The 25,947-nt window shown below is 43.1% G+C and overlaps 1 protein-coding gene across 1 annotated transcript in view; it reads left to right on the forward strand.

Moving 5' to 3' along the window:
* Positions 1-748: 748 nt before the first annotated feature.
* Positions 749-25,947, forward strand: part of kcnj6 (potassium inwardly rectifying channel subfamily J member 6) — a 31,547-nt gene continuing 6,348 nt past the window's right edge. The window contains exon 1 of the mRNA XM_067992390.1: positions 749-1,652. Within this exon, the coding sequence (XP_067848491.1) occupies positions 749-1,652 (904 nt within the window). The remainder of the gene's footprint in view (positions 1,653-25,947) is intronic.

Genomic DNA, 25,947 nt, shown 5'->3' on the forward strand with positions numbered 1-25,947 from the left:
GCACAATGCTCAACAAGTCTAACCAATACAGAGCAGAAATCAACAAGACCAATGGAATGTTGAACTACATAGCCAAAACAGTAGAATATAGTCATGATCAAACTCTGCAGTGCTCTGGTGAGACCACAGCTTGACTACTGCATCCATTTCTGGAGGCCAAGAAAAAAGGAGACATTAAGGCAGTGCAGAGAATAGCCATGAGGCTGATCCCTAGTGTTGGAGGACTAAGTTAAGAGGAAAGACTGGAGAAACTTGGGCTTTTCAGCCAAGAAAGGAAGCATCTGAGAAGTGACCTTATAAACCTATATAAGACAGTTAAGGGAATGGAAAGGCTAAATCCAGAATATTACTTTAAATTAAATTACAAGAGTAGGATAAGGGGACACAAATCCAAATTAGTAAAATGTAAATTTGAGACTGATATCAGGAAGTTCTTCTTCACACAAAGAGTGATCAACTCATGGAATGGACTTCCAGATAGACCAGTGGAGTCAAAACCTTGGAATCTTTCAAGGAATAGTTGGATACTGTAATAGGGAAACTGTAGGATCTTTTTGGATGGATAAGATGATCCTAATAGACTTCCTGATCCATATGATCCTGTGAAACATATCAATGTCAAATGAACAAATGTCTGAGGCGTCATGTAAAATTACCCTGACATTTAACGGTATGTTTTTCTTACGTTGGACATTAAATAACTTTAGTTAAATCTGTCTCTTTCTGTCTAGACAGATTACCAATTTTCATGGAGCAGGACGTCGAGAGCCCTGCGACCATTCGACAGCCAAAGCTGCCGAAACAAGTGCGAGAGGATGTCCCGACACAAATAGCCACAGGCAATCATCCTGTCAAAAGGAAGATCCAGAGGTATGTGCGAAAGGACGGAAAGTGTAACGTCCACCATGGGAATGTCAGGGAGCGGTACCGTTACCTAACTGATATCTTCACTACATTAGTGGACTTAAAATGGAGGTTCAATCTACTAATTTTCGTCATGGTCTATACTACCACTTGGCTTTTCTTTGGAATGATCTGGTGGATTATTGCCTACATACGAGGGGACCTGAACCACATAGGGGACTCTTCATGGGTACCCTGTGTTAACAATCTCAATGGCTTTGTCTCAGCATTTCTCTTCTCCATAGAGACTGAAACCACCATTGGATATGGGTACAGATTCATCACAGACAAGTGTCCTGAAGGCATCATTTTACTCCTGGTCCAGTCTGTCCTGGGATCAATAGTCAATGCCTTCATGGTTGGTTGCATGTTTGTAAAAATATCGCAGCCCAATAAGAGGGCTGAAACACTGGTCTTCTCCACACACGCAGTGATCTCCATACGAGACGGGAGGTTGTGCCTAATGTTCCGAGTTGGGGATCTGAGGAATTCCCACATTGTAGAGGCTTCGATTCGTGCCAAACTAATCAAATCGAAGCAAACCAAGGAAGGAGAGTTCATCCCACTAAATCAAACAGATATAAACGTTGGCTACGACACCGGAGATGACCGCCTCTTTTTAGTTTCGCCACTAATAATCTGCCACGAGATCAATCAGCAGAGCCCATTCTGGGAAATCTCCAAAGCTCAAATGGCTAAGGAAGAACTGGAGATTGTAGTAATCCTTGAAGGAATGGTGGAGGCAACAGGTAAGAAGTTTACTTCAAGTAATAGTGTTTTAGTCCATTATTCTGAGCTCTTCATTTCTCCTTTGGAGGGATCAACAGGGATTGTGCCAGTAATCTGGTTCTGAAAATGGCAGTAGGCAGGGAAAGATGGTCCATGGGAGGGAGATGGAGCTTATTGCTTATGCACATTTAAAGTGTTAGCACACCTTTGGGTCTCTCCAGTTACCAGTTTGCTATTTCTAACTCACCTCATGTTTTCAGTTTCACTCCATTCCTTTCCCTCCAGCTGTCAGTCTCGCTTAGCTGGTAGAACTCTTGCCTCTGCCTCAGAAGGTTGTGAGTTCAAGCCTTACTCCAGGACTTAAGTGCGTGTTATGCTGAACGTCAGTGTAGTGTGGAACTGCTGTCTAGTCCTTTGTGTGAGATGTTAAACCAAAGGTCCTGATGGTAAAAGCTAAAGATCCAACAGTGCTGATTGGAGCAGAGGTCTCCTGGTTAACTAAAAACAGATAAACTGGTTACTCATCTTGTCACTGTTTGTGGGATCTTGCTGTGTGCAAAGATTGATGTGCTGCCTACATAATAACAAGTCTTTCTTGCCCTTCCCTACCATTGTGATAGCCATTTCATTCTGAGTGCTTTATCCCATTGGATTTATCTGCCCCCATTCAATTTGAATTTTGTTTTATTGTGAATCTGCTCTCAGGCAGAGTCTATGGGGGTGGAACTGGTCCTCAGCGAAAGGGGTCAATGGAAAGGAAAACAGGTGCAGTGTAAATCAGGCTGCCAATTCGCTATCGCCTGTTCCACGCTTTTGCCGGAGACCGATTTCACCACCTATGACGTTATAGATTGCACCACGGGCGGTGGGCAAGAGTGGATTCAGGGACCGATTCTCATTCTGTACCTCAAACCTGCTCCCTTCGAATCCATCGAGGTACAGTTTTGCCTCCGGCCAAAATAACTCATTAAAAAAATTCTAAACATGTAATGTGATTGGGAAAAAAAACTAAAATAGGTCAATAGGAAAAGAAAAGAAGAAAGTTTACAAGGACGATACCAGAACTGAGAGGTTATATCTATCAGGAAAGATTGAGCTGGGGTGCTTTTCTCTAGAAAAGAGAAAACTGAGGGGTGACCTGATAGAGGTCTTTAAGATTATGAAAGGGTTTGATAAGGTAGATGTAGAGAAGGTGTTTCCACTTGTGGGGGAGACAAAAACTATGGGTTACAAATATAAGATTGTCACTAATAAATTCAGTAGGGAATTCAGGGGAAACGTCTTTACCCAGAGCGCATTTAGAATGTGGAACTCACTACCACAAGGAGTAGTTGAGGCGAATAGCATAGATGCATTTAAGGGGAAGCTAGACAAACACACGAGGGAGAAAGGAATAGAAGGTTATGCTGATAGGGTTAGATGAAGAAGGTGAGGGGGATGCTTGTGTGGAGCATAAACACCCGTATGGTTAAGATCTGGAATGCACTGCCAAAAAGGATGGTGGAGGCAGATTCAATCATGGCTTTCAAAAGGGAATTGGCTTGAAAGGAAAAAAATTTGCAGGGCTATGGGGATAGGGAGGGGGAATGGGACTAGCTGGATTGCTCTTGCACAGAGCCGGCTTGGACTCGATGGGCCGAATGGCCTCCTTCCGTGCTGTAACCTTTCTATGATTCTATGATTCTATGCATGGACCAGTTGGGCCGAATGGCATATTTCTGTGCTGTATATTTTATATAATTCCACGCAGTTCTATGTTTATCTAGAACATCGAGGTTTACAGCACAGAAGGAGGCCAATCAACCCATTGTGCTTGTGCTGACTCTTTGCTGGATCAATCCAAAATGAATCCCATTGCCCTGCCCTCTCCCCACAGCCCTATATCTTCCTCTGCTTCAGATGATTATGTAGAAATAAGAGAAGTACACACAAAGAAAGCAGAAAGTGCAATGGGCAAAACTCCAGAGTATAAGTATAAAAGGTTGCTCGCAGCAGATTACAGTGCAGCATTTCCAGTTGCCTGGGAAACCTTCTGCTGTCTGACTAGAGGCAGGTATGGTTAGAGGAGGGGCCTATTAAAGAAATTAATTTGCAAAAATACATGGGATGGTGGGGCGACAAAGCAAGAATGGAGAAGGAGAACCATATTAAAAAATATATACAGAATTATTCAGTCAGAAAAGAATGATTAATTTAGCAATTGGTAGCTGAAATAAAATGCAGTCAACGCAGGAATTGACACTGTCAACAACGACAACTGTTTACTTTTATACAACGCCTTTAATGTAGAAAAATGTCCCAAGGTGCTTCACAGAAACGTAACCAGACATCACAGATTGGACTTTGACATATAATCAAACCCGTTGACAGATCCACACTCTTGTGCTGTAACAATTACAAGAGTGAGGTCAAAGGGGTAAAGGTCTCTGATGCATAAATGCCGGCACCAGCTGTGGTTTTGCGATGTTTACTGATGTTACGGAGTATAGCAGCTAAAGAGATCTATTGCTTGGAAGCCACAAAAAGAGGACAATTTTCAATGCTTTATATCACAATGCTGTTCACAGCTGGCAAATATGTCAGAAATCGGTTAGGCACATGTTTCCCCCTCAGGCTTATTTTCAGTAGTGATGAATCATGTTATAAGGTGACTTGGGCACTCTGGGGTTAAGAGGCAAAGGTGTCTTCATTTCAATTATTTTTGAACCTCCTGTTGCTTAGTTCCTGGGCAATTCTTTATGACAGGCTAGCCTCCTTATCTCACTGAACTTTGCCTTTTACCAGTCTAGCACACTTATCTTTGAATCTTTTTAATCGTTTTTTTATTCCTACATCGAATCTAACTATGTTGTCGTTGCTATTTCCCAGTTGTCCCCCCAACTCGCACATCAGTTATTGGCCCCACTTCATTTCCCAGAACTAAACCAAACAATGATTCTTTCCTCATTGGACTAGCAACATAGTGATCTAGGAAGCAGTCCTGGATGCATTCTAAGAAGTGTTTCCCCACTTTGACCACATGCATTACCTTTATTCCAGTCTTGGGATGGTTAAAATCACCCAATAGTATTGCCCCATTGTTCTTACATTTCTCTCTAAACTACCTGTAGATCTACCTCATCTCCACTGTTTGGTGGCCTCCAATGCACACTGAGAATTGTGCCATTTCTGTTCCTATTTTCTTAACTATTTTCATATGGATTCTTTCTTAACACAAACCCCTAGGACATCCTTACTTTCTCGCTCTGTGATAGAATCTTGTACTAGCACTGCCTGCTTTTTCCCTCTTCCCCCCTCCCCTGCAAATGTCAAAACCAGGAATATTAAGGCCTCAATCTTGCCCAAACCTAAGCCATGCCTTCGTTGTAGCTATCATATCATATCCCTCCATTGTTATTAATGCTTCTAACTCTCCAATTTTGTTTTGAATATTTTGTACATTCACATGCATTCAACTCAATCCTGACTTCAATTGTTTACGGTTTTCTCATTTAATGTCTGGAATGCACTGCCGGAAGGGGTGGTGGGAGCAGATTCAATAGTAACTTTCAAAAGGCAATTGGGTATATACTTGAAAAGGAGAAATTTGTAAAGCTAGGAGAAAGATTAGGAGAGTAGGACTAATTGAATAGCTCTTCAAAGAGCCGGCACAGACATGATGGGCCGAATGGCCTCCTTCTGTGCTTTATGGATGATTCTATGAATATTTGACATCCCTTGTCTATTCTACCACAGTGTTCTTATCTCTCACTAGCTCATAATCTCCTTCTTTCCCTTTCTCCTCTGATAATGTCTTCTCACTATTAATCGTTGCTCTCCCTCTCCAGACTCAAACCTAAACTTGCCCCATGTCTACTGAAACCAAGAAAACTCACTTTTTGGGGACACCCACATTCAACAGTGAGTTTAAGGTTGGAATTTTTAGTACAGGAAAATGGTTCAAAAGCTATTCCACCTAACGAGCAGGACTTTATTTCAAGTTAAAGGGGTACTGTTGTCATTTTTTGGACCGCACCCTTTTTAATTAGAGGAGCCATGTGTACCTTTTGCCATGATCCCATTGGCCAAATGAAATAGCGGTGTATTATTTTCATTGTGTTGTGTGTCTGTGACCAAATGAGAAAAGATTTGCCAAGCACCTTTTCATAAGCAGTGCTCTTTTAAGAGATTGTTCACTCAGAACTGTAGAAAGAAAGACAAAGAAAGAACTTGCATTAATATAGCATCTTCTCATGCCTCTTAAGACACCTCAAAGCTCTTTGGTTCCAAAAAAAATGGAACAACTCTGCTACAGAAAATGGATCATAAAAAGGAATAAAACACATGGAAAAGGAGTTGGTCACTATGTGTGGGGGGTGGGTTTTGCAGAAGAGTCACACCGGTTGATACAGAAACAAATGCAACACAAAAGCAGTGAAAGAAAATACATTCATGGTTAAAGATGAGAGATATGCATAGCAATGTTACTTGGAAGCTGGTGAGTTGCTTTGTTTTTGAGACTCGCCAAAGCTGGATAGCAACTCGCTCCCTAGTTAGTTAGGCAGCAGAACATTGCATGGAAGTCCTACGCTCTACTGCTAGAGGTATTTATTTATATGAAATCCTTTTTTGTTCCCCTACCTCTTGTTTTTCTGGGTGAATTGTGTTCATCCATATCGAGGACATCAGTGCTGGGCAATGCAACACTTTTCCATTAGTGCGCCTAGCAACAGCGTCAAGCACTCCCAACTCATGTTTAACTGAAAGACCAAAATTCTGTAAAGAAGTTAACAGTTCCAGGAAATAAATGCGGAATTAATGATGCTTTAGTTGATATTTCTCAGAGCTCCCATAAATTCTGGAGCAGTACCTGGGGACGAGAAAATAGCAAATGTATGGGTAAACTCACCCACCCTCACAGCAGGGAGCAGCACTTAGAGAGAGTATGGTTTAAAGAAAGGGTAATAACAACAACTTGAATTTTATAGCGCTTTTAATGTAGTAAAACATCTCAAGGCGCCTCACAGGACCATAATCAGATAAAATTTGACACATAACCGAAGAAGGAGACATTAAGTCAGGTGAACAAAACCTTGGTCAAAGAGGTAGGTTTTAAGGAGTCTCATAAAGGAGGAGAGAGAAGTGTAGAAGTTTGGGGAGGGAGTTCCAGAGCTCAAGGCCTAGACGGCTGAAGGCACGAATATCAATGGTGGGGATGGTCAAGAGGCCAGCATTTGCCCCCTCCTACTTCTCATCTACGTGCTGACCCTCAATGACATCATCCGAAAACACAATGTCAGATTCCACATGTACACTGATGACACCCAACTCCACCTCATCACCACCTCTCTCAACCCCTCCACTGCCTCTGATTTGACACACTACTTGTCAGGTATTCAGCACTGGATGAGCACAAATTTCCTCCAACTAAATATTGAGAAGACTGGCGCCATTGTCTTTGGTCCCTGCCACAAACTCCGTTCCCTAGCCACCAACTCCATCCCTCTCCCTGGCATTGTCTGAGGCTGAACCAGACCATTCGCAACCTTGGCGTCCTATTTGACCCTGATATGAGCTTCCAACCCCATATCCACTCCATCACAAAGACTGCCTACTTCCACCTCCGTAACATCATGTGTTTTCGCCCCTGCCTCAGCTCATCTACTGCTGAAACCCTCATCCATGCCTTTGTTACCTCTGCACTTGATTATTCCAATGCTCTCCTGGCCGGCCTCCCATCTTCCAACCTCCATAAACTTGAGCTCATCAGTAACTCTGCTGCCTGTACCCTAACTCGCACTAAGTCCAGTTCACCCCTCACCGCTGTGCTCACTGACCTACATTGGTTCTCAGTCCGGTAATGCCTCGATTTTAAAATTCTCATCCTTGTTTTCAAATCCCTCCATGGCCTCGCCCCTCCCTACCTCTGTAACCTCCTCCAGCCCTACAACCCTCCGAGATCTCTGCGCTCCTCCAATTCTGGCCTCTTGCACATCCTCGATTTTAATCGTTCCACCATTGGCGGCCTAATCCCTAACCTCTGGAATTCACTCCGTAAAACTCTCCGCCTCTCTACCTCTCTCTCCTCTTTTAAGACACTCCTTAAAATCTCTTTGACCAAGCTTTTGGTCATCTGTCCTATTATCTCCTTATGTGGCTCGGTGTCAAATTTTGTTTGATAATGCTCCTATGTTGCACCTTGGGACGTTTAACTATGTTAAAGGGGCTATATAAATGCAAGTTGTTGTTGTTTTATTGGAAGAATGTAGAATTCTCAGAAGGTTGTAGGGCTGGAGGAGGTTACAGAGATAGGAAGAGGCAAGGCCATAGAGAGATTTGAACACAGGGATTAGAATTTTAAAATTGAGGCGTTGCTGGACCAGGAGCTAATGCAGATCAGTGAGCACAGGGGTGATGGGAGAATCGGTCTTGCTAGGATACAGCAGCAGAGTTTTGGATGAGCTGAAGGTGGAAGATGGAAGGCCGGCCAGGAGAGCACTGCAATAATACTGTAGCACTGATTCTCTAACTTGTACTTTCTTCAAGTGCAACTTCCTCTGGGAGCACAAGATCACTGAATTTGTCCTAGAGTTCTAAAATCCAATGAAGGAGAAAGGCACAAACCTGGTATAATTATAGGCTGGTGAGGCTAACATCCATAGTGGGGAAATGCTTGGGAACATTCCTTGGGATGCTATATATGAACATCTAAAAAGTACAGGCATGGTAGGGAGCAGTCAGAATTCTTCTGGAAGTTATAGGTTATGCCTTACAAAACTCTATGGTTTAGACTTTCTCCCACTTTTACATAGAATTGCATAGAATGTACGGTACAGAAACAGGCCATTCAGCCCAATTGGTCCGTGTTGGTGTTTATGCTCCACACGAACCTCCTCCCACCCTTCCCAATCTAACCCTATCAACATATCTTTCCATTCCTTTTTCCCTCGTGTATTTATCTAGCTTCCCAATAAATGCATCTATGCTAGTCGCCTCGACTACTCCTTGTGGTAGCGAGTTCCACATTCTTACCAATCTCCGGGTAAAGAAGTTTCTCCTGAATTCCCTATTGGATTTATTAGTGACTGTCTTATATTTATGGCCCCTAGTTCTGGTCTCCCCCGCAAGTGGAAACACCTTCTCTACGTCTACCCTATCAAACCCTTTCATAATCTTAAAGACCTCTATCAGGTCACCCCTCAGTCTTCTCTTTTCTAGAGAAAAGAGCCCCAGCCTGTTCAGTCTTTCCTGATGGGTATACCTCGCAGTTCTGGTATCATCCGAGTAAATCTTTTTTACACCTTCTCAGTGCCTCTATATCCTTTTTATACCAGAACTGTTCACAATACTCCAAGTGTGATCTAACCAAGGTTCAATACAAGTTTAACATAACTTCCCTGCTTTTCAATTCCATCCATCTATAAATGAACCCCAGTTCTTTACTTTCTTTATGGCCTTATTAACCTGCTTCGGTTTAGTGATTTGTGTATCTGCACCCCCAAATCCCTATGTTCCTCTACCCATTTAGGCTCTTATTTTCCAAGGAGTATGTGGTGTCCTTATGCTTCCCACCAAAATGTACCACCTCACACTTATCTATATTAAAATTCATTTGCCAATTACTCGCCCATTCTGCAAGTTTATTAATGTCTTCCTGTATTTTGTCGCGGTCCTCCTCAGTATTAACTATACCCCCAATTTTGTGTTGTCCGCAAATTTTGAAATTGTATTTCTGATTCCAGAGTCCAAATTGTTTATCTAATGGTGAACAACAGTGGTCCCAGCACTGATCCTTGTGGAACACCACTTCCCACCTTGTGCCAGTCTGATTAACTACCTTTAACCTCTACTCTCTGTTTTCTGTTTTGTAGCCATCTTGCTATCCATTCTGCCACTTGCCCCCTGACTCCACATGCTCTGACCTTAGTCATGAGTCTACTTTGCGGTATCCTTATCAAAAGCCTTTTGAAAATCCAAATATATTACATCAACTACATTACACTTGTCTACCCTTTCTGTTACTTCTTCAAAGAATTCAATAAGACTGGTCAAGCATGACCTTCCCTTTTGAAATCCATGCTGACTATTCGTTATTATATTTTCAGTTTCTAGATGTTTTCCTATTACATCTTTGAGTAAGGATTCCATTATCTTTCCTACCACTGACATTAAGCTAATTGGTCTATAGTTTCCTGGGCTTGTTCTATCTCCCTTTTTAAACATAGGAATCACATTAGCTGTTCTCCAATCTTCTGAATTTTTATATAGATGTAATAGTGCTATCTCTTCCCTAACTTTTTTTAATATGCCTGGATGCAATCTATCCAGACCAGGGGTTTTATCCTCTCTAAGTTGGATTAGTTTATCAATTATCTCCCCCCTTTCCATCTTAAATGTTTTTATACCTTTTTTGATCTCTTCTTCTAATGTCATGGCCACCATGTTACTCTCCCTGTCGTGTCTTCATAGTAAAAAGAGGTTTCCATAAGTAGGCCAGGTTTCCTATAAACTATAACTTGTGTCCTTATACATACCATGTCAGAGGCAGATTGTCCAAGATTAACAATTACCCTTTTATTGTGATATCGGCCATTGGAGATCACATGGAGTGCCTGCCATATTTTCCTTGCTCCTTTTGAAAGGCAGAAAAATACCACAGTGTTAAATAACTGTATACAGGCTAAAGCTGACAGATTTATTTACAGATTGAATAATACACCAAGCAGTAAGGAACAGAAAGTTACTGAATGTATAATACTTAACACAATAAAGATAGAATCAGTCCACACGGGGTTAAAATACCCTTCGAATGTATTTATTAGATTTATAAGCAACAGGACTCTTGGATGCAAAAGTCTTTCATATACATTCACAATGCAAAGTTGTACATGCATGAAACAAAGTTCCAATCTATGGAGTTCAGGTCTCCAGTGGATGTGAGGACATGATAGCATGATAATTCTTTCAAATACAACAATGCCTTTGAAGGTAGCTCTTACACCTTACAAGATGGGTATTAATATCTAGGTATTACTGGGTTCCTGCAAACATCTTAAATTAATCGTTCAGCAATCAGAGTCATTGGATTTGTCTATTCCATCCTCTGTTAATATGCATATATCAACATTTCAAAATGATTTGGAGCTAAGAGTCACAAGCACAGTAGCTAAATTTGCAGATGATACAAAGCTAATGAAGGTGGTAAACTGTAAACCTGAACAGGATACGATATAGGAGAATTTGAAAATACTTGGGAATTAGGCAGACAGGTAACAGATGAATTTCAATGTGAAGAAATGCAACATGGCAACAAAACATCCAGGAAGCGACTATTATTTAAAAGGAAAGAAAATAATGTGTATGGAAAATGAAAGAGGTCTGGGAGTCCTGATAGATTATAAATTGAAGCTATCGCACCAATGCTCGGTGACAGTGAGTAAAGCAAATTAGATGTTGGGATATATTAATCGGTGAATATTGATCCAAAATAGTGAGGTAAACCTGCCACTTTATAAATCAGTGGTGCGATCGCATTTAGAATATTGTGTCCAATTCTGGTCACCACAGTATAAATAGGACATTGCAGCTATTGAAAGGATATAGAAAAGGATTGAAAGGATGGAGTGATTGGATTATGAGCGATTATGTAAAATTGGGCATGTTCTCAATGGAAAAGAGAAGGTTGAGATTGAAAAAAAATCCTGCTTTTAGGATTCTAAAGGGGCGAGATAATGTAGACCATGACCAGCTGTTTCACCTTATCCAGAACAGTAGAACCAGAGGACATGGCCTGTGCTCAAAGGGGGCTAAATTCAAAACTAATCTGCAGAAACAGTGGGCATGATTTTAATAAGGCGGCGGGATGGCAGCGGGAGGGGGGGTCAATGAGCGCTCGGCAAAAGCAAATAATAAAAACTTACCGTTCCCCACGCGATCACAACTTAATTGGTGGCCATTAATCTTGTTTCCGGGTTTGCCGTCCGAAAGCTGCGCATTGGGTGGACTGTGCTGTCAGCTGCAGTGCCTAGATTTAAAGGGCCGTTGCTCCAATGGATTTTGCTGGATCAAAAAGTCCCAATGGAGCAGCAGAGGGGCAAGGCTGCTCCAAGATTCAGCAATGCCTCACTACAGCTGCTACTGGCCGGGGTGAGGAGGAGGAGAGAACTATTTTACCCGGCCGACAGGAGGAAACGCCCTGCCTCTGCCACCAAGAAGGCCTGGCTCGAAGTGGCAGAGGAGGTCACCAGCAGTAGCAACATCTGCCGCACTTGGGTCCAGTGCAGGAAGCGTTTCAATGACCTAACTAGGTCAGCAAAAGTGAGTACATTTACTGATTCTCCTGCATTCCCGTGTTGCACATCTTCCCACCCCACCCCGCCAACTCACTCTGCACTGCCAAGACTACTCCATCACATCACTCCTCACACCCACTTAAGGCTCATCCTCAACTTACCTGCACTTCCTGAGCACTTCCTCACCTCCCCATTTGTGACCCCACCACTACCACTCACCCCAATCCTCATCCAATGTGATGTCTCTGTCTCATACTCACCCTCTGATGCATCTCTTTCATGGTCAGCCTCACCCAAACTAAGGCATTCATTGGCTGACCACCTCACCCTCACTCACTCACACGTCTGTACTTTCTCCCCATCTAGAAGAAGAGTGCGCAAAATGCACGCGAGAGGGCGAGGACTGGAGGGGGGGCCACAACAAATAGCGGTCCTCACACACGGGGAGGAGGAGGCTCTGCAGATCAGCTGCATTCTCGATTACCTGTCTGCCGGGGATGGCGAGACTGACACCCCTGAAATGTCTGGTGACACAACATTAACATTCATCACACACAACATGAATTGATGTTAGCAATGCTTGGCATGTTGAACACCTCAGTATGCTCTTCGCAATATGACACATCTGTGATGATGCTTAATATTGCCTTCTGTTCTCTTACAGGCCATTCAATGACCGCAGTGATGGGAGAGGGCGATTCCTCAGAGGAGCTCCCGGCCTCTGAGGGCGCACCGTCACATCTTAGCAAGCCATCCACCAGCGCAGATACTCACACCTCGGTGGGTCCTAGTGGTCACTTAGTTGGGTTGGCACCTGGTGAATCACCACACACAAGTGAGCAGGAGCAAACACTGGTGGCAGGGGCAGCTGTGGAGAGTCCGCGTCGGTGGGCGCACTCCTCTCCAGGCTCTGCTCGGCTGGACGCAGATGCTGAATCCCAGGGGCCATCCTTTAAAAGGAGGATGGGCCTGGTCCAGGAGAGGGATGATGGCGAAAGGGGACATGGAAGTGGGCACGCCACTCAAAGCGCTCCCACGTCTCACCTGTTGCCCCCCTCTCAACCAGTACCCGCAATGGTGCCTCCTCTCCAGGTGGCCAAGTCTGCCCCTGCACGGGTGCAGGTGGAGCAGTCTTTGGAGGGGCCCTCACGGGCTCCAAAACCCAGAGGGTGTAGGCAGAAAGCACCTAAGCAGTCCAGCCATGGACATGAGCAATCTGCCACTACCTCTGCTGCAGCCACAGGGGATGCACCTCGTAGAAGCAGTAGGAAGAGAAAGGCTAAGGATTTGTGATCACAAAGGGTATGCACAAGGGTATCTGACAGACTGTCATGTTTTTCATTTATATTTGGTTTTGTTAAAGCCACATTAAATGTTATCATTCACACCACTACTGCCACGTCTTGCCCATTCTTGACTGGCTTTTATGATAGCGCCTTTTCATGTGCTTCATCATGAAAGGCGACACTTGATGCCACCCAGTGGGTAACTTTACAGTGGGTATATTGTAGTTGCAGAACTGTTTTGTGCGGGGGGGGGGGGGGGTCGCTGGTGCTGGCGCTGCTCTTTCCAGGTGGTGCAAGAACAGGTATTCTTACTTTGTGATCTTATGAGAACCGTTCACATATGAGTGACTCCCTGGCCTCATGAGCAACCAGGTGAGCCATTGCTCTGCCCATGGGTCTGGCCTCCTACTCCTCTTCCTGCTCCTCCTCCTCCTCCTCCTCCTGCTCCTCCTCCTCCTGCTGCTCCTGCTGAAAGTTCCATTGCAGACGTGGATGGTGGATGAGGGCATGGGGCCTTATCAACCGGTACCCCTCTCTGTTGCGCTATGTTGTGCAAAACACAACACTACTACCCACTCTGGCTGGTGCGTATTGAAGCGTTCCCCCAGAACAATCGAGGCACCGAAATCGCATCTTCAGCACTACTATCGCAAGTTCAATTATGGACCTGGTGGCGATGTGGCTGTCGTTATATCAACGCAGTTGCTCGCTGATGGGGTTCCTCAGAGGCGTCATGAGCCACGTGTGCAGGGGGTATCCCTTGTCCCCGAGGAGCCAGCCCTTAAGGGTGTTTGGTGTGTGGAAGAGGTTCAGGGTATTGGAATCCCTCAGAATGAAGGAATCGTGGCAGTTGCCAGGGAATCCGGTGCACACGTGAAGAAATCTTTTGCGGTGGTCACAAATGAGCTGAGTGTTGATGGAGTGATAACCCTTTCTGTTGATGAACAGGCCTGGCTCGTGTGGAGGTGCTCGGATTGCTATATGCATGCAATCGATTTCACCCTGTATACATGGGAAGCCCGCCACAGTGTGGAATCCCGCTGCCCTCTCCATCCGGCTGAGGTCGTTCACGGGGAAGTTGACGTATTGCGAGGCCCTGCGAAACAAACCATCGGTGACCTGCCTTATGCACTTGTGTTCAGACAACTGAGAGACCCCGGCGATGTCACCGGTGGCACCCTGGAATGATCCGGAGGCAAAGAAGTTGAGGGCAGTGGTCACTTTAACAGTGATAGGCAATCAGATGTCACCAGGCCGAGCCGGGAGCAGCTCGGCATGAAGGAGGCTGCAGATGTCTGCGACCACCTGGTGACTCGATAAGGGGGAGCCAGTGGATGTGGTGTATTTGGATTTTCAGAAGGCTTTCGATAAGGTCCCACACAGGAGGTTGGTGAACAAAGTTAGAGCACATGGAATTGGAGGTAATATACAGGCATGGATTGAGAATTGGTTAACAGACAGAAAACAGAGAGTAGGAATAAATGGGTCTTTTTCAGGTTGGCAGACTGTGACTAGTGGGATACTGCAGGGATCGGTGCTTGGGCCCCAGCTATTCACAATCTATATCAATGATTTGGATGAGGGGACCAAATGTAATATTTCCAAGTTTGCTGATGACACAAAACTAGGTGGGAATGTGAGTTTTGAGGAGGATGCAAAGAGGCTTCAAGGGGATATAGACAGGCTAAGTGAGTGGGCAAGAACATGGCAGATGGAATATAATGTGGAAAAATGTGAAGTTATCCACTTTGGTAGGAAAAACAGAAATGCAGAGTATTTTTTAAATGGTGAGAGATTGAGCAATGTTGATGTTCAAAGGGACCTGGGTGTCCTTGTACATGAGTCAATGAAAGCTAACATGCAGGTGCAGCAAGCAATTAGGAAGGCAAATGGTATGTTGGCTTTATTACAAGAGGATTTGAGTACAGGAGTAAAGATGTCTTACTGCAATTATATAGGGCCTTGGTGAGACCGCACCTGGAGTATTGTGTACAATTTCGGTCTCCTTACCTAAGAGAGGATATACTTGCCATAGAGGGAGTGCAACAAAGGTTCACCAGACTGATTCCTGGGATGGCAGGATTGTCGTATGAGGAGAGATTGAGTGGATTAGGCCTGTATTCTCGAGAGTTTAGAAGAATGGGAGGTGATCTCATTGAAATATACAAAATTCTTACAGGGCTCGACAGGATAGATGCAAGGAGGATGTTTCCCCTGGCTGGGGAGTCTAGAACCAGGGGTCACAGAATAAAAAGTAGGCCATTTAGGACTGAGATTAGGAGAAAGTTCTTCACTCAGAGGGTGGTGAATCTTTGAAATTCTCTACCCCAGAGGGCTGTGGAGGCTCAGTCATTGAGTACATTCAAAACAGAGATCGATAGATTTCTAGATAGTAAAGGCATCAAGGGATATGGGGATAGTGCAGGAAAATGGAGTTGAGGTAGAAGATCAGCCATGATCTTGTTGAATGGCAGAACAGGCTCGAGGAGCCGGATGGCCTACTCCTGCTCCTATTTCTTATGTTCACTCTCAGCCTCCGTATGCACTGCTCCTCAGAGAGGTCCAGGAAGTTGAGCCTCGGTCTATAGACCCTCTGACGAGGGTAGTGCCTCCTGCGACGTCGCTCCCTCTGTTGTTGCCCTCTGTGCTCTTGTGCAGGTGCCTGTGGCGCAGCACTGTGTTGTGGAGCTACAAGTGGCGGAAGTGCACGCCGTGCCTGGCGAGGATGGTGATGTTCCTCATCCTCGGATGTACTGATGAATGCAGCCATCGCACCCCCTCCCCATCCTGATGGTGTCAGTTTGAGGGGGTCCGAAAAGTTGGTAAATATGTGTAAACAGAACCATTCTGAGTGGAAACCAAGAATTTTCAGTCTAATCACAAAGATCTCCCAGCCAAAGGTTTGTCTGAGAGAACTGAGTGCCCTGCTGCGATAACTCACCTTTTATCCCCATCTGTCAAACAGGGATTTAAATGTCCAAATGGCTGCCGGCTGACACCCGACGACTTCCCAATGCCGTGTCTCACACAGCACGGGAAACGTTTTGAGGCAGCGTTGAAATCGCTTGCCTTCATTCTAAATTTACGTTTATTCATTTTTGAACTACTTTAAATAGTTCAATTACTGCTTTAAATATCATCCCGCTGGCTTTAATTGCCGGCGGGACTTCAGGGTTCGGGAACTGCGCGCACACCCAGATGGTTCTGGGTCGTGCGTTCTTTGGTGTCTTGCAGCTGGGATTTCTGCCCGCTCCTCGAAAAGCTGATTGTCTTTGCCCCCCCCCCCCCGCCCCCAACGCACCCAAACTTTTGTTTTAAAATCGAGCCCATTATTTCAGTGAGCAACTGGTAAATCTATGGACCAGGCTCCCTAGGGAGACGGTGGAAACAGATAGAATTGATTCATTCAAATGCAAATTAGATAGATTTCTTTCAGAGAATAACATTTTGGGATACAGTATGTGAGTAATTTGAGACATGACATGTGGGAAGTGTAACGTGATTGGGAGTAACAGGTGACTTTGTACCTATGGTTCCCCAAGCTCTCCAACACTGGGATTTTCCTCACCTCATGTCTGGAGCTGTTTTAGACTAATTGAGAGAGAATGATTGCTATGATTAGTCAACAACTCCATTATTGTTGTATCATATGACTACCACCATAGCAAAAGGCGAACTAGATGGACCTTGGTCTTTTGTGTCTAGCAATTCCTAGGTTCCTATGTTCATATGTTGCCGTCCCAACTTCAAACAACTGTTGACTTAATTAATTTCTGAACAGTGGTTTTGACACAAAGAAAATCAATCTCCCATTGCCACACAGTTTGGTTGGCCAACCAGTTACTATTAGTTACCATTGCAACAGGTGCAATCGACTTTGCCCAGGTAGCTAGCTGAAGCCCATTATTAAATCCCATTTACCTGTCTTTCTAAAATCATACAAAATATAATACAAAATCTTCCTACCAGTCCCTACTGGAATTATTTGAGAAAGTATCTAAGTTAGTGGACGAGGTATCCATAGTCATATTAATAAATTTGCTAATGACATGAAGTTATGGGGGAAAGTAATGAGTAGAAAGGAGATGCATAATCTTCAGAGAGTCTTTGACCACTTTTATGTAGGTGGACTGAGATATAGATGTATTTTCACATGGACAAATGTAGGGCAATATATATAGAAACAGGGAACAGTAAAAATAACTCTGGCAGAGGCTGAAAACGAAAAGGATTTAAGAGTGATCATTGATCATGCCCTAAATCATTTGCTTAGTATGAAGTAGTTATCAATAAAGGTACAGTCCCCACTGCATATAGTGCGTGCGTTGGTGCTAATATGATTTGCCCACTATGTGCATTGGACGGTTTAAAGGCGTAGCGCTATTACTGTGGAACCAGACTGTAGCAAATCACTACTGAAGCTGTAACCCCACACCACTTAGAGGGGATTAAGTGCAGAAGGTAATTATGACCTTAACAAGGTGCGATTTACTTATTGAGCATGTTTGTTACTGCAGTCAGCACGAGTAGTGCAAGCTGTAACCCGACCCCAGCTAGAGGGGATTTTAACGAGGTGCGAACTACTGAGTAAGCACCTGTTTCTGCCCAAAATTCATGGAACGCTTAACACGTGTACAAGGCGAGTTTGTAATTGACTATGCTGGAAATGAAAAATGGTTAGTGCTTTTTGCCCGACTTAAACTCTTGTCTGATTTAAACGTGGGCGGCTTAAGTGGTGGGGACTGTTTTGGGATAGTTCTGGAGGGCATTGAACTACAAGTCGGAGCAAGTTATACTGCCAATTTACAGATTAATTGTGAGGACAGTTCTGGCATATGGTATGCAGTTTTGGTCACCATACCTCAAAAGTATATGGACGCATTGAAAAGGATTCAGACCAAGAGTGACCAGGATGATCCCAGGCCTCGGGCCACTAATTCATGGGAAAAAAAACAAAGCGACTAAATTGACTAATGCTCCGAAAATGAAGACTGAATGGAAACGTGATGCAGGGCTTGCAAATAGTCAAAGATATAGATAAGGATGAAATAAGTAAATTAACTTGGACTTTGAACATAAGTCTATTGGATGCAAGTACAAGATTCAGAAGCCTTGATCAAGGTTAGAGGTTAGAAAAATGATTTTTCTCAAAGGATAACAGACATGTGGAACAGATTCCCAGAGAAGGTGGCTGATTCAGGATCATTGACACCTTAAAAGGGGACCTGGATTGCTACCGATTGAGAAGAGGGATTGAACGTTATAAAGATATTAATAGCACTGCTGGATTATATTTTCAACAGCGGTACAGGAAGGAACCTAGTGTTCCTTAAAATATGAGCTCAACAGGTGGTGGGGGAAGGCAGAAGTTCACATTAAAATAACCAACATAGACTCTCAATGGAATAGACTTGATGAACTCCAGACTTTCTTAAATAAAAACAGAAAATGCTGGAGAAGCTCAGCAAGTCAAGCAACATTTGCGGAGAAAGAAACAGAGTTAACGTTTCAGGTCGATGGCCTTTCGTCAGAGACAGATTCTGACGAAAGGTCTTCGACCTGAAATGTTAACTCTGTTTCTTTCTCCGCAGATGCTGCCTGACTTGCTGAGCTTCTCCAGCATTTTCCGTTTTTATTTAAGATTTCCAACATCCTCAGTATTTTGCTCCAGACTTTCTTACTCTTTCTTGTTTTGGGGACAGAGTTCTTCATCACAGCCGCTTTACAGAACTGATTAATTGTTTTTTAAAAGGGAGGTCATAAACAAGAAGGGGAAGGGACAGCACAAAAGAGACAAAAAGCATCATTTTGAAAAGGGGAGCACGATTTCTCCAATACTGGCATACTTGGAAGAGTTTACCCATCTTTTCTCGTCCAGGCGATGATGGGCCTAATGTATATCTTAGGAATGTTCTTTTCTCATTTCAGATTTTTTGCATTTTCAGTTTTTTTTTATCCCTATTCTTGACTCGCTTTGAATTCTCGTCCAGCTTTGCTAGCATTTTCTGCTTTTATTTCAGGTATAATGTGACCTTCTATTCCTTTTATTCTCTCCAGCAATGTGCCTCTTCCCAACCTCAATGGGACAACGCTATTGCAGCAAAGTGAATTTTTCCATTTCCCACATTCTATTGCAATCCCTGAGTGAGGTTATCAATTTTACTCATCATTTACTCACAGCATAGTTTTCCATGCTTCCCTCCCCCTCTGCTCTTCTGCTGTAACCATTCACACTTCCTCAGGAACCAGCTTTTGTTTCTTTACTTGTCCCATTACCACCCCCTTTTTGCCATGAACCATCATCCCTTTTGTCATTTAACACCACCCCCTCACAGACCTTCCCGTGTTCTTTCCTCCCTCCCCCCATGGCTCTGTACTTGCTTAAAAACTGTTAACCTCTAACATCTTCTAATTCTGATGAACGGTCATGGACCTGAAACATTAACTCTGTTTCTCTGTCCATAGATGCTGCCTGACCTGCTGGGTGTTTCCAGCATTTTCTGTTTTGATTTCAGATTTCCAGCATCCACAGTATTTTTCTTTTATTAATTTATGGCTAATTTGTGTTGAATTATAAGCAGTTTTGTGATGTGACCCATGCCCATTGGGAACTGGGATGAGACTAACCAATCTTCTTTCACATAAGGCCCTCAAGGGTTAACAGGGAAAACAGACATTCATCTCACCTCCATGGACTAGGCTTAAACGCGGGATCGAGGGGTGAAAGGGGCAATGGACGACATCCCACTATGTCATCCAGTCACTTTTACTTAAAATCTCAAATCTATTTGCACTTGCAATATCAGAATGGGCACAATTCATAATATTGCAAATGAAAGGTGGCCCTGGAGAAGGAGCACGCAGTGTCTGCCGGTATGCTTGAGGCCTTCTGCAACCGGTGGGCACCACAGGGACTGGGATGTATAGTCGACGCAGAAAATAATATTGTTATTTAAATTGTTTAGTTTCCTTTCTCCTTTTTATGATTTGAGTTTTGTTGGTTGTGCCCCTCCAGAAAGAGTCTTGGATTTTTGTTGGATTTTTTTGTTTGATGAACTTAAGGGTTTATTAAAAGAGGCAAATGAAACAGTTTGTCACCAAAGCCTATTATAATTATAACAAACTGTCACAGAGAGAGTAGCAGTGAAAAATATTATTAATATAACACAGCAAATGATCTGAAGCTTATCATAGGTGGCAATAAATCACTCATTGATAACAGGCCTGTTTCAGTATTAAGTGAGCATGTATAAACCACTTAAACACTGATAAGGTTGAAAGCAGCTTGATGAGTTGCCAATTGGCAGCAATAAGCCAGAGAAAACCAGTGGCAATCTTTTATGCACCATCGCTCCTGCCTCTAGAACTATAGCATGGTTTAGGATCTGACCACTCAATAATTCTGGTAACTGAAAAGCAGACAGAAAAAGTCTGGTTTTCCAAAGTCTGGTTTAAAAAATGCTTTGCACGTTCAGTGGCAGGTCTTGAATGCTCGGCATATTTAATTCAAATGTTTGATTCCTGGTCATCTGTCCTTGTTTATACTATTAACTTTGCATCCCATAGCTTGTGGTGTAAATTATTTGTGATCTGGTTTCTCTCTACTGTTACAGTTACTTGAGGAGATTAAAGAAAAGAAAGAATTGGATTTATATAGTGCCTTTCACCACCTCTGGACGTCCCAAAGCGCTCCAATGATGTACTTTTGAAGGTACTTTGATGTACCTTTGACGTACTGTTGTAATGTATGAAACACGGCAGCCAATTTTGCGCACAGCAATGTGATAATGACCAGATAATCTGTTTTAGTGATATTGGTTGAGGGATAAATATTGGCCAGGACATTGTGGCAAACTCCCCTGCTCTTCTTCAAAATAGTGCCATGGGATCTTTTACATCCACCTGCAAGGGCAGACAGGGTCTCGGTTTAACATCTCATCCGAAACACAGCACCACCGACCATATGGCACTCCCTCAGTACTGCACTGGAGTGCCAGCCTAAATTTTGTGCTCAAGTCTCTGGAGTGGGACTTGAACCCACAACCTTCTGATTCAGAGGAGAGAGTGCTACCGCTGAGCCACAGCTGACAATGGGTGTGGAATTAGGGGGAGGATAGAAAACTGGAATAATAATTGGTTAGAAGGGAGAAAACAGAATGGTTGGAAGTGGGTGGTGGTGTCCCACAGGGTTCAGCTCTAGGGCCAGTTCTGTTCACTGTGTATATCAATGATTTAGATATAGGCCTAGAGAGAGTGGTGGCAAAATTTGCAGATACCAAAATAGGAGGTATAGTCAATGCTTTAGAAGACCAAAAGAAGCTGCAAAGGGATAAGATTGTGGAATGTGCTAAAAAATAGGCAGATGAAATTCAATATCAGTAAGTGTGAGGTGATGCATTTTGGTTAAAAAAGTAACAGCAGTAGTTATATTCTGAATGGAAGTGGGCTCTTTAAAACAGCACCTCAGGTTGATAAGGCTTTAAAAAAAAGCTAATGTAATTTTAGGTTTTATCACAAGGTAGAATATAAAATCCAAGAACTAACGATGAGCCCATATAAAACCTTAATAAAACCTCAATTAAAGTATTGTGTGCAGTATTGGGCTCCACATTATAGGATAGATATTGAGGCTATAGAGAGGGTACTCTGCAGATTCACTGGGACGCTGCCTGTTATGAGGAAATACAAATATGAAAACTTGAAAAATTGGGTATTTTTTCACTAGAACAATGCAGATTATGGGGTGATATGATAGAATTGTTTAAAATTATGAAAGGATGGGACAGGGTAGATAGAAACAGACTGTTTCCAGTAGATGAGGGGTCAAGAACGAGGGGCCATAGATACAAGATTAAATGTAGGAGACTTAGAACAAGATGGCAGGAGAAATTCCTTACACAGAGAGTTGAGACATTGTGGAATTCACTTCCAGGGTTATTGGTTGAGGCAGAAACTATGTCAACATTCAAGTTTGGATAAGTGAATGAAGGAAAAGGGGTTGAAGATATTTGGGTAAATGTGATTAGGAATATTAGCTCGTGTGGAGGGTAAATGCCAACACGGACTGGTTGGGTCGAATGGCCTGTTTCCATGTACTAATGGTTGCGCCAGGCTACCCACAAGTGTGTTGCATCCCTTGTGATCAGATGGTGTGCAATTACCCTATTTAGCATTAACAGCACTCCCTGAAGTTTGCATAGTATTTTGAAAATATTCACTTCATACAGGCTAAAATAGCCAATCAAATTTATTTACAGTTAAATCATTTACAGAAGCAAACGCATCAGGCACTACTAGGTATTATTCAGTGAAATCTTTTACATATAAAAAAAGTCTTTTGACTAGCATTTATCCGTCACACTCCAGGCATCACACTCTGTTACAGATGCAAAACAAACATTTTTTAAAAAGAAAACCAATCATTTAATGTTGGATTCTTCTGACCTTGGGGAGGAGCCAGGAATTTACAACCAGCTGCCAATCTCAAAAGAAAAAAAAATCTCATTGTTTACTTAACCTTGGACATATTTACTGCAATTAGACATTGTGGCCTTAAAGGGGTACAACTTAGGAGCATAATACATTGTACATTCATATATATAATGTCCCTATCCTTATAAAACAGCATATCCTATTAGTTACTATGAGCAATGCCAGGGGATCTAGAAACAATCCATAAAGGGTTAACTTATTCTTTCTTCTGTTAAAGAAGACAGTGCAATGAGCTTTACACAAGCTTCACTTCATTAATATTTAAGAACATAAGAACATAAGAAATAGGAGCAGGAGTAGGCCAATCGGCCCCTCGAGCCTGCTCCGCCATTCAATCTGATCATGGCTGATCTGATCCTAACCTCAAATCTAAATTCATGTCCAATTTCCTGCCCGCTCCCCGTAACCCCTAATTCCCTTTACTTCTAGGAAACTGTCTATTTCTGTTTTAAATTTATTTAAATTTATTTTATTTAAATTTATTTTAAATTTATTTCCCTTTGTGAGACTGTACATAATGCGGGCTTTACACATAGCCCCCTCAGACTGAGAATGTCAATGTTACTATCTTTTAAGGATACTTTGAAGATAGATTGCTCATCAAGCTTTATTAAAACAAATAGCAAAGTAATAATGCTGATACCCCGAGACAATAGCGCAGAATCTCATAATATTTCCCTGAGATTAAAATAGAATATTACAGGGATTAATTGCTGAAACGGAATGCTCTTAAAATACAACAGTCTAACTGCCAGACATTCTTTAGCATTTTAAACACATAGGGGTAGAAATTGATATGCGTTGCTTCTGTTTCTCGTGCATAAAACGGGTGCAACGCATACCAATTTAGCAATGGCACAGCCTGCACCCAATCCACACAGGCGTTGGTCCTACTGCCTTTCTGCTAAATTCGAGGGGCAGACCTGTTAAGGGTCTCCTTGTCAAAATCTGTCAGCACACGCCGCCCAGTGTCAGCTGAAGAGGAGCCCAAAGATGTTTTTTTTATTTATTTTTATGGGCCCAGGAGAAGAAGATCTCCTCCAGGCTCCACAAAAAATAACCTGGCCCGCTGCCACACTGAGTTCCCACCCCTGCCCCCCCAACCAAACTACCAATTTCCGGGCCCGGAGGTCGGAGGTGGCACAGAGCCAGCGGACTGACCTGGGGCTCTTGTTTTCCGCCGGTCGTAGGGTTGCCAACTCAGATTGGACGTATTCCTGGAGGTTTCACCACATGACCTCTCACCTCCCAACCACCGTGACCAGTCAAACAGCCTTTTTCTCCCTCTCCAACATTTTTATAACTAATAAATGAAAGTGTTCAAGGAAAATGAAAAACAACACTCATTTTTTTTTTACTGCCCCTATGATCTTTCTCCTGGTTGCTCTCAGCAGTGCCCAGGAGATTAATCTTTCATACCTGGAGACTCCAGGGCAATCCTGGAAGGGTCGGCAACCCTAACCAGCCACTGGAAAATCACATGGAAGGACAATCTGTCCCCGCGTCTCTAACTGCATATCTAATGTGATTGTGGAAAACTGATGGGAAATCAGTCAAAAAGCAGGTAATAAAAGTCTCGAGCAGCTCTGTGATTATGCACGAATTTACATTTCACACAAACCAGAACTTTACTCGTGAGATACCTCACAAACCGCAGACTGTACGTATGGTTTAGCCGAATATAGATCCTGTGGCTTCTCTTTACTGTCTGTGACTCAGGTTGCACCTGTTGCAACCTCTGACATTTCAGCTCCAATTTTCAAAATAATGGCAAAAAAAGGGGGTGGCTTGAGTTAAAGAGAAAGAAAGACTTGCATTTATATAGCGCCTTTCACAACCTCAGGACTTCCCAAAGTGCTTTACAGCCAATGAAGTACTTTTTGAAGTGTAGTCACCGTTGTAAAGTAGGAAACGCAGCAGCCAATTTGCAGAGAACAAGTTCCCGCAAACAGCAATGTGATAATGACCAGATAATCTGTTTTTAGCCATGTTGGTTGAGGGATAAATATTAGTCAGGACACTGGGGAGAACTCCCCTTGCTCTTCTTCGAAATAGTGATCTTTTACGTTCACCTGAGTGGACATGTCGGTTTAATGTCTCATCTGAAAGATGGCACCTCTGACAGTGCAGCACTCCCTCAGTATTGCACAGGAGTGTCAGCCTAGATTATGTGCGCAAATCTCTGGAGTAGGACTTGAATGCACAACCTTCTGACTCAGAGGTGAGAGTGCTACTAACTGGCCCAATGCTCAGGCAAGCCTGACCAGCAGAGGGCAGGAGGCAGTGAATTTTCTAACAGCAGCCATTACCATGGTTGCTGTTGCATGGTGCCTGTTGGAACCCTGCTGCAATTCTTCCAAGTTTTTTTGTGCCCCCAGCTATCATCAGGGTCAGTTTCATATGAATTTGTCTTAGTGAGTAGTCGCTCATACCGGTACCTTTAAGACAGAAGTGGAGAAAACTGGAGGAAAAAAATACATCCTACTGAACCCACTCCATTCTCTCCGCTGCAGACTAAGTCCATCAAATTAGCAATCAAGCATCATTTAAAATGTTGATTCCATTTTACAGATATGAATGATACTTTAATTAAAGAATGCGTATCATAGTACAGCAGTATTATGATACCTTGATGTGTTAAGATTCCTTAGGGTGACAATATGAATTTTAGAAATGTTTAGTGATTTGTTAAGCCATTGCAGTGAAAGGCACAGGTTCCTGATCAGAACTACGGTGCTGCAGGGAGGCACAGAGGCAAGTATCACCAACCCCCCCTGCCCCCTTCGCCCTCCACCCACCACCAGTGAAGAAGGAAATATCAGAAATACAATCATGCTCCAGCCAGAGTCTCTTAGCTGCCAGCTCAGAGTACCACTGACAGAAGCTTGGGAGCAAATCACCGTCTCCACTGCAGGATGTGTAGATCAGGGAAGAAAAGAGCATGCTTAAAAATGCAACACACATCAAAGGAAATGTTGCTCTGCTTACAAAATGTTACAGAAGTACTTTCTCTCATGGGAATGTCCACACTTACATCACTCATGTAACACACTGAATACAAAGCTGTCTTCGCAGCTGTTGAATACACCATCTCTGTTACGTAATGTCTGCAAGATTATTTCCTGTGCAGTTTGATGCTGAATATTATAACGATATAACAGATCACTAAACATTTCTAAAATTCATATTGTCGCCTTAAAGAATCTTTTAAAAGTTATAACCTTCTTCCTCTAATACACAATTATGGAATGCTGTAAGGCATTCAT

Source organism: Heptranchias perlo, chromosome 11 (genome assembly GCF_035084215.1).
Source record: "Heptranchias perlo isolate sHepPer1 chromosome 11, sHepPer1.hap1, whole genome shotgun sequence".
Lineage (NCBI taxonomy): Eukaryota > Metazoa > Chordata > Chondrichthyes > Hexanchiformes > Hexanchidae > Heptranchias > Heptranchias perlo.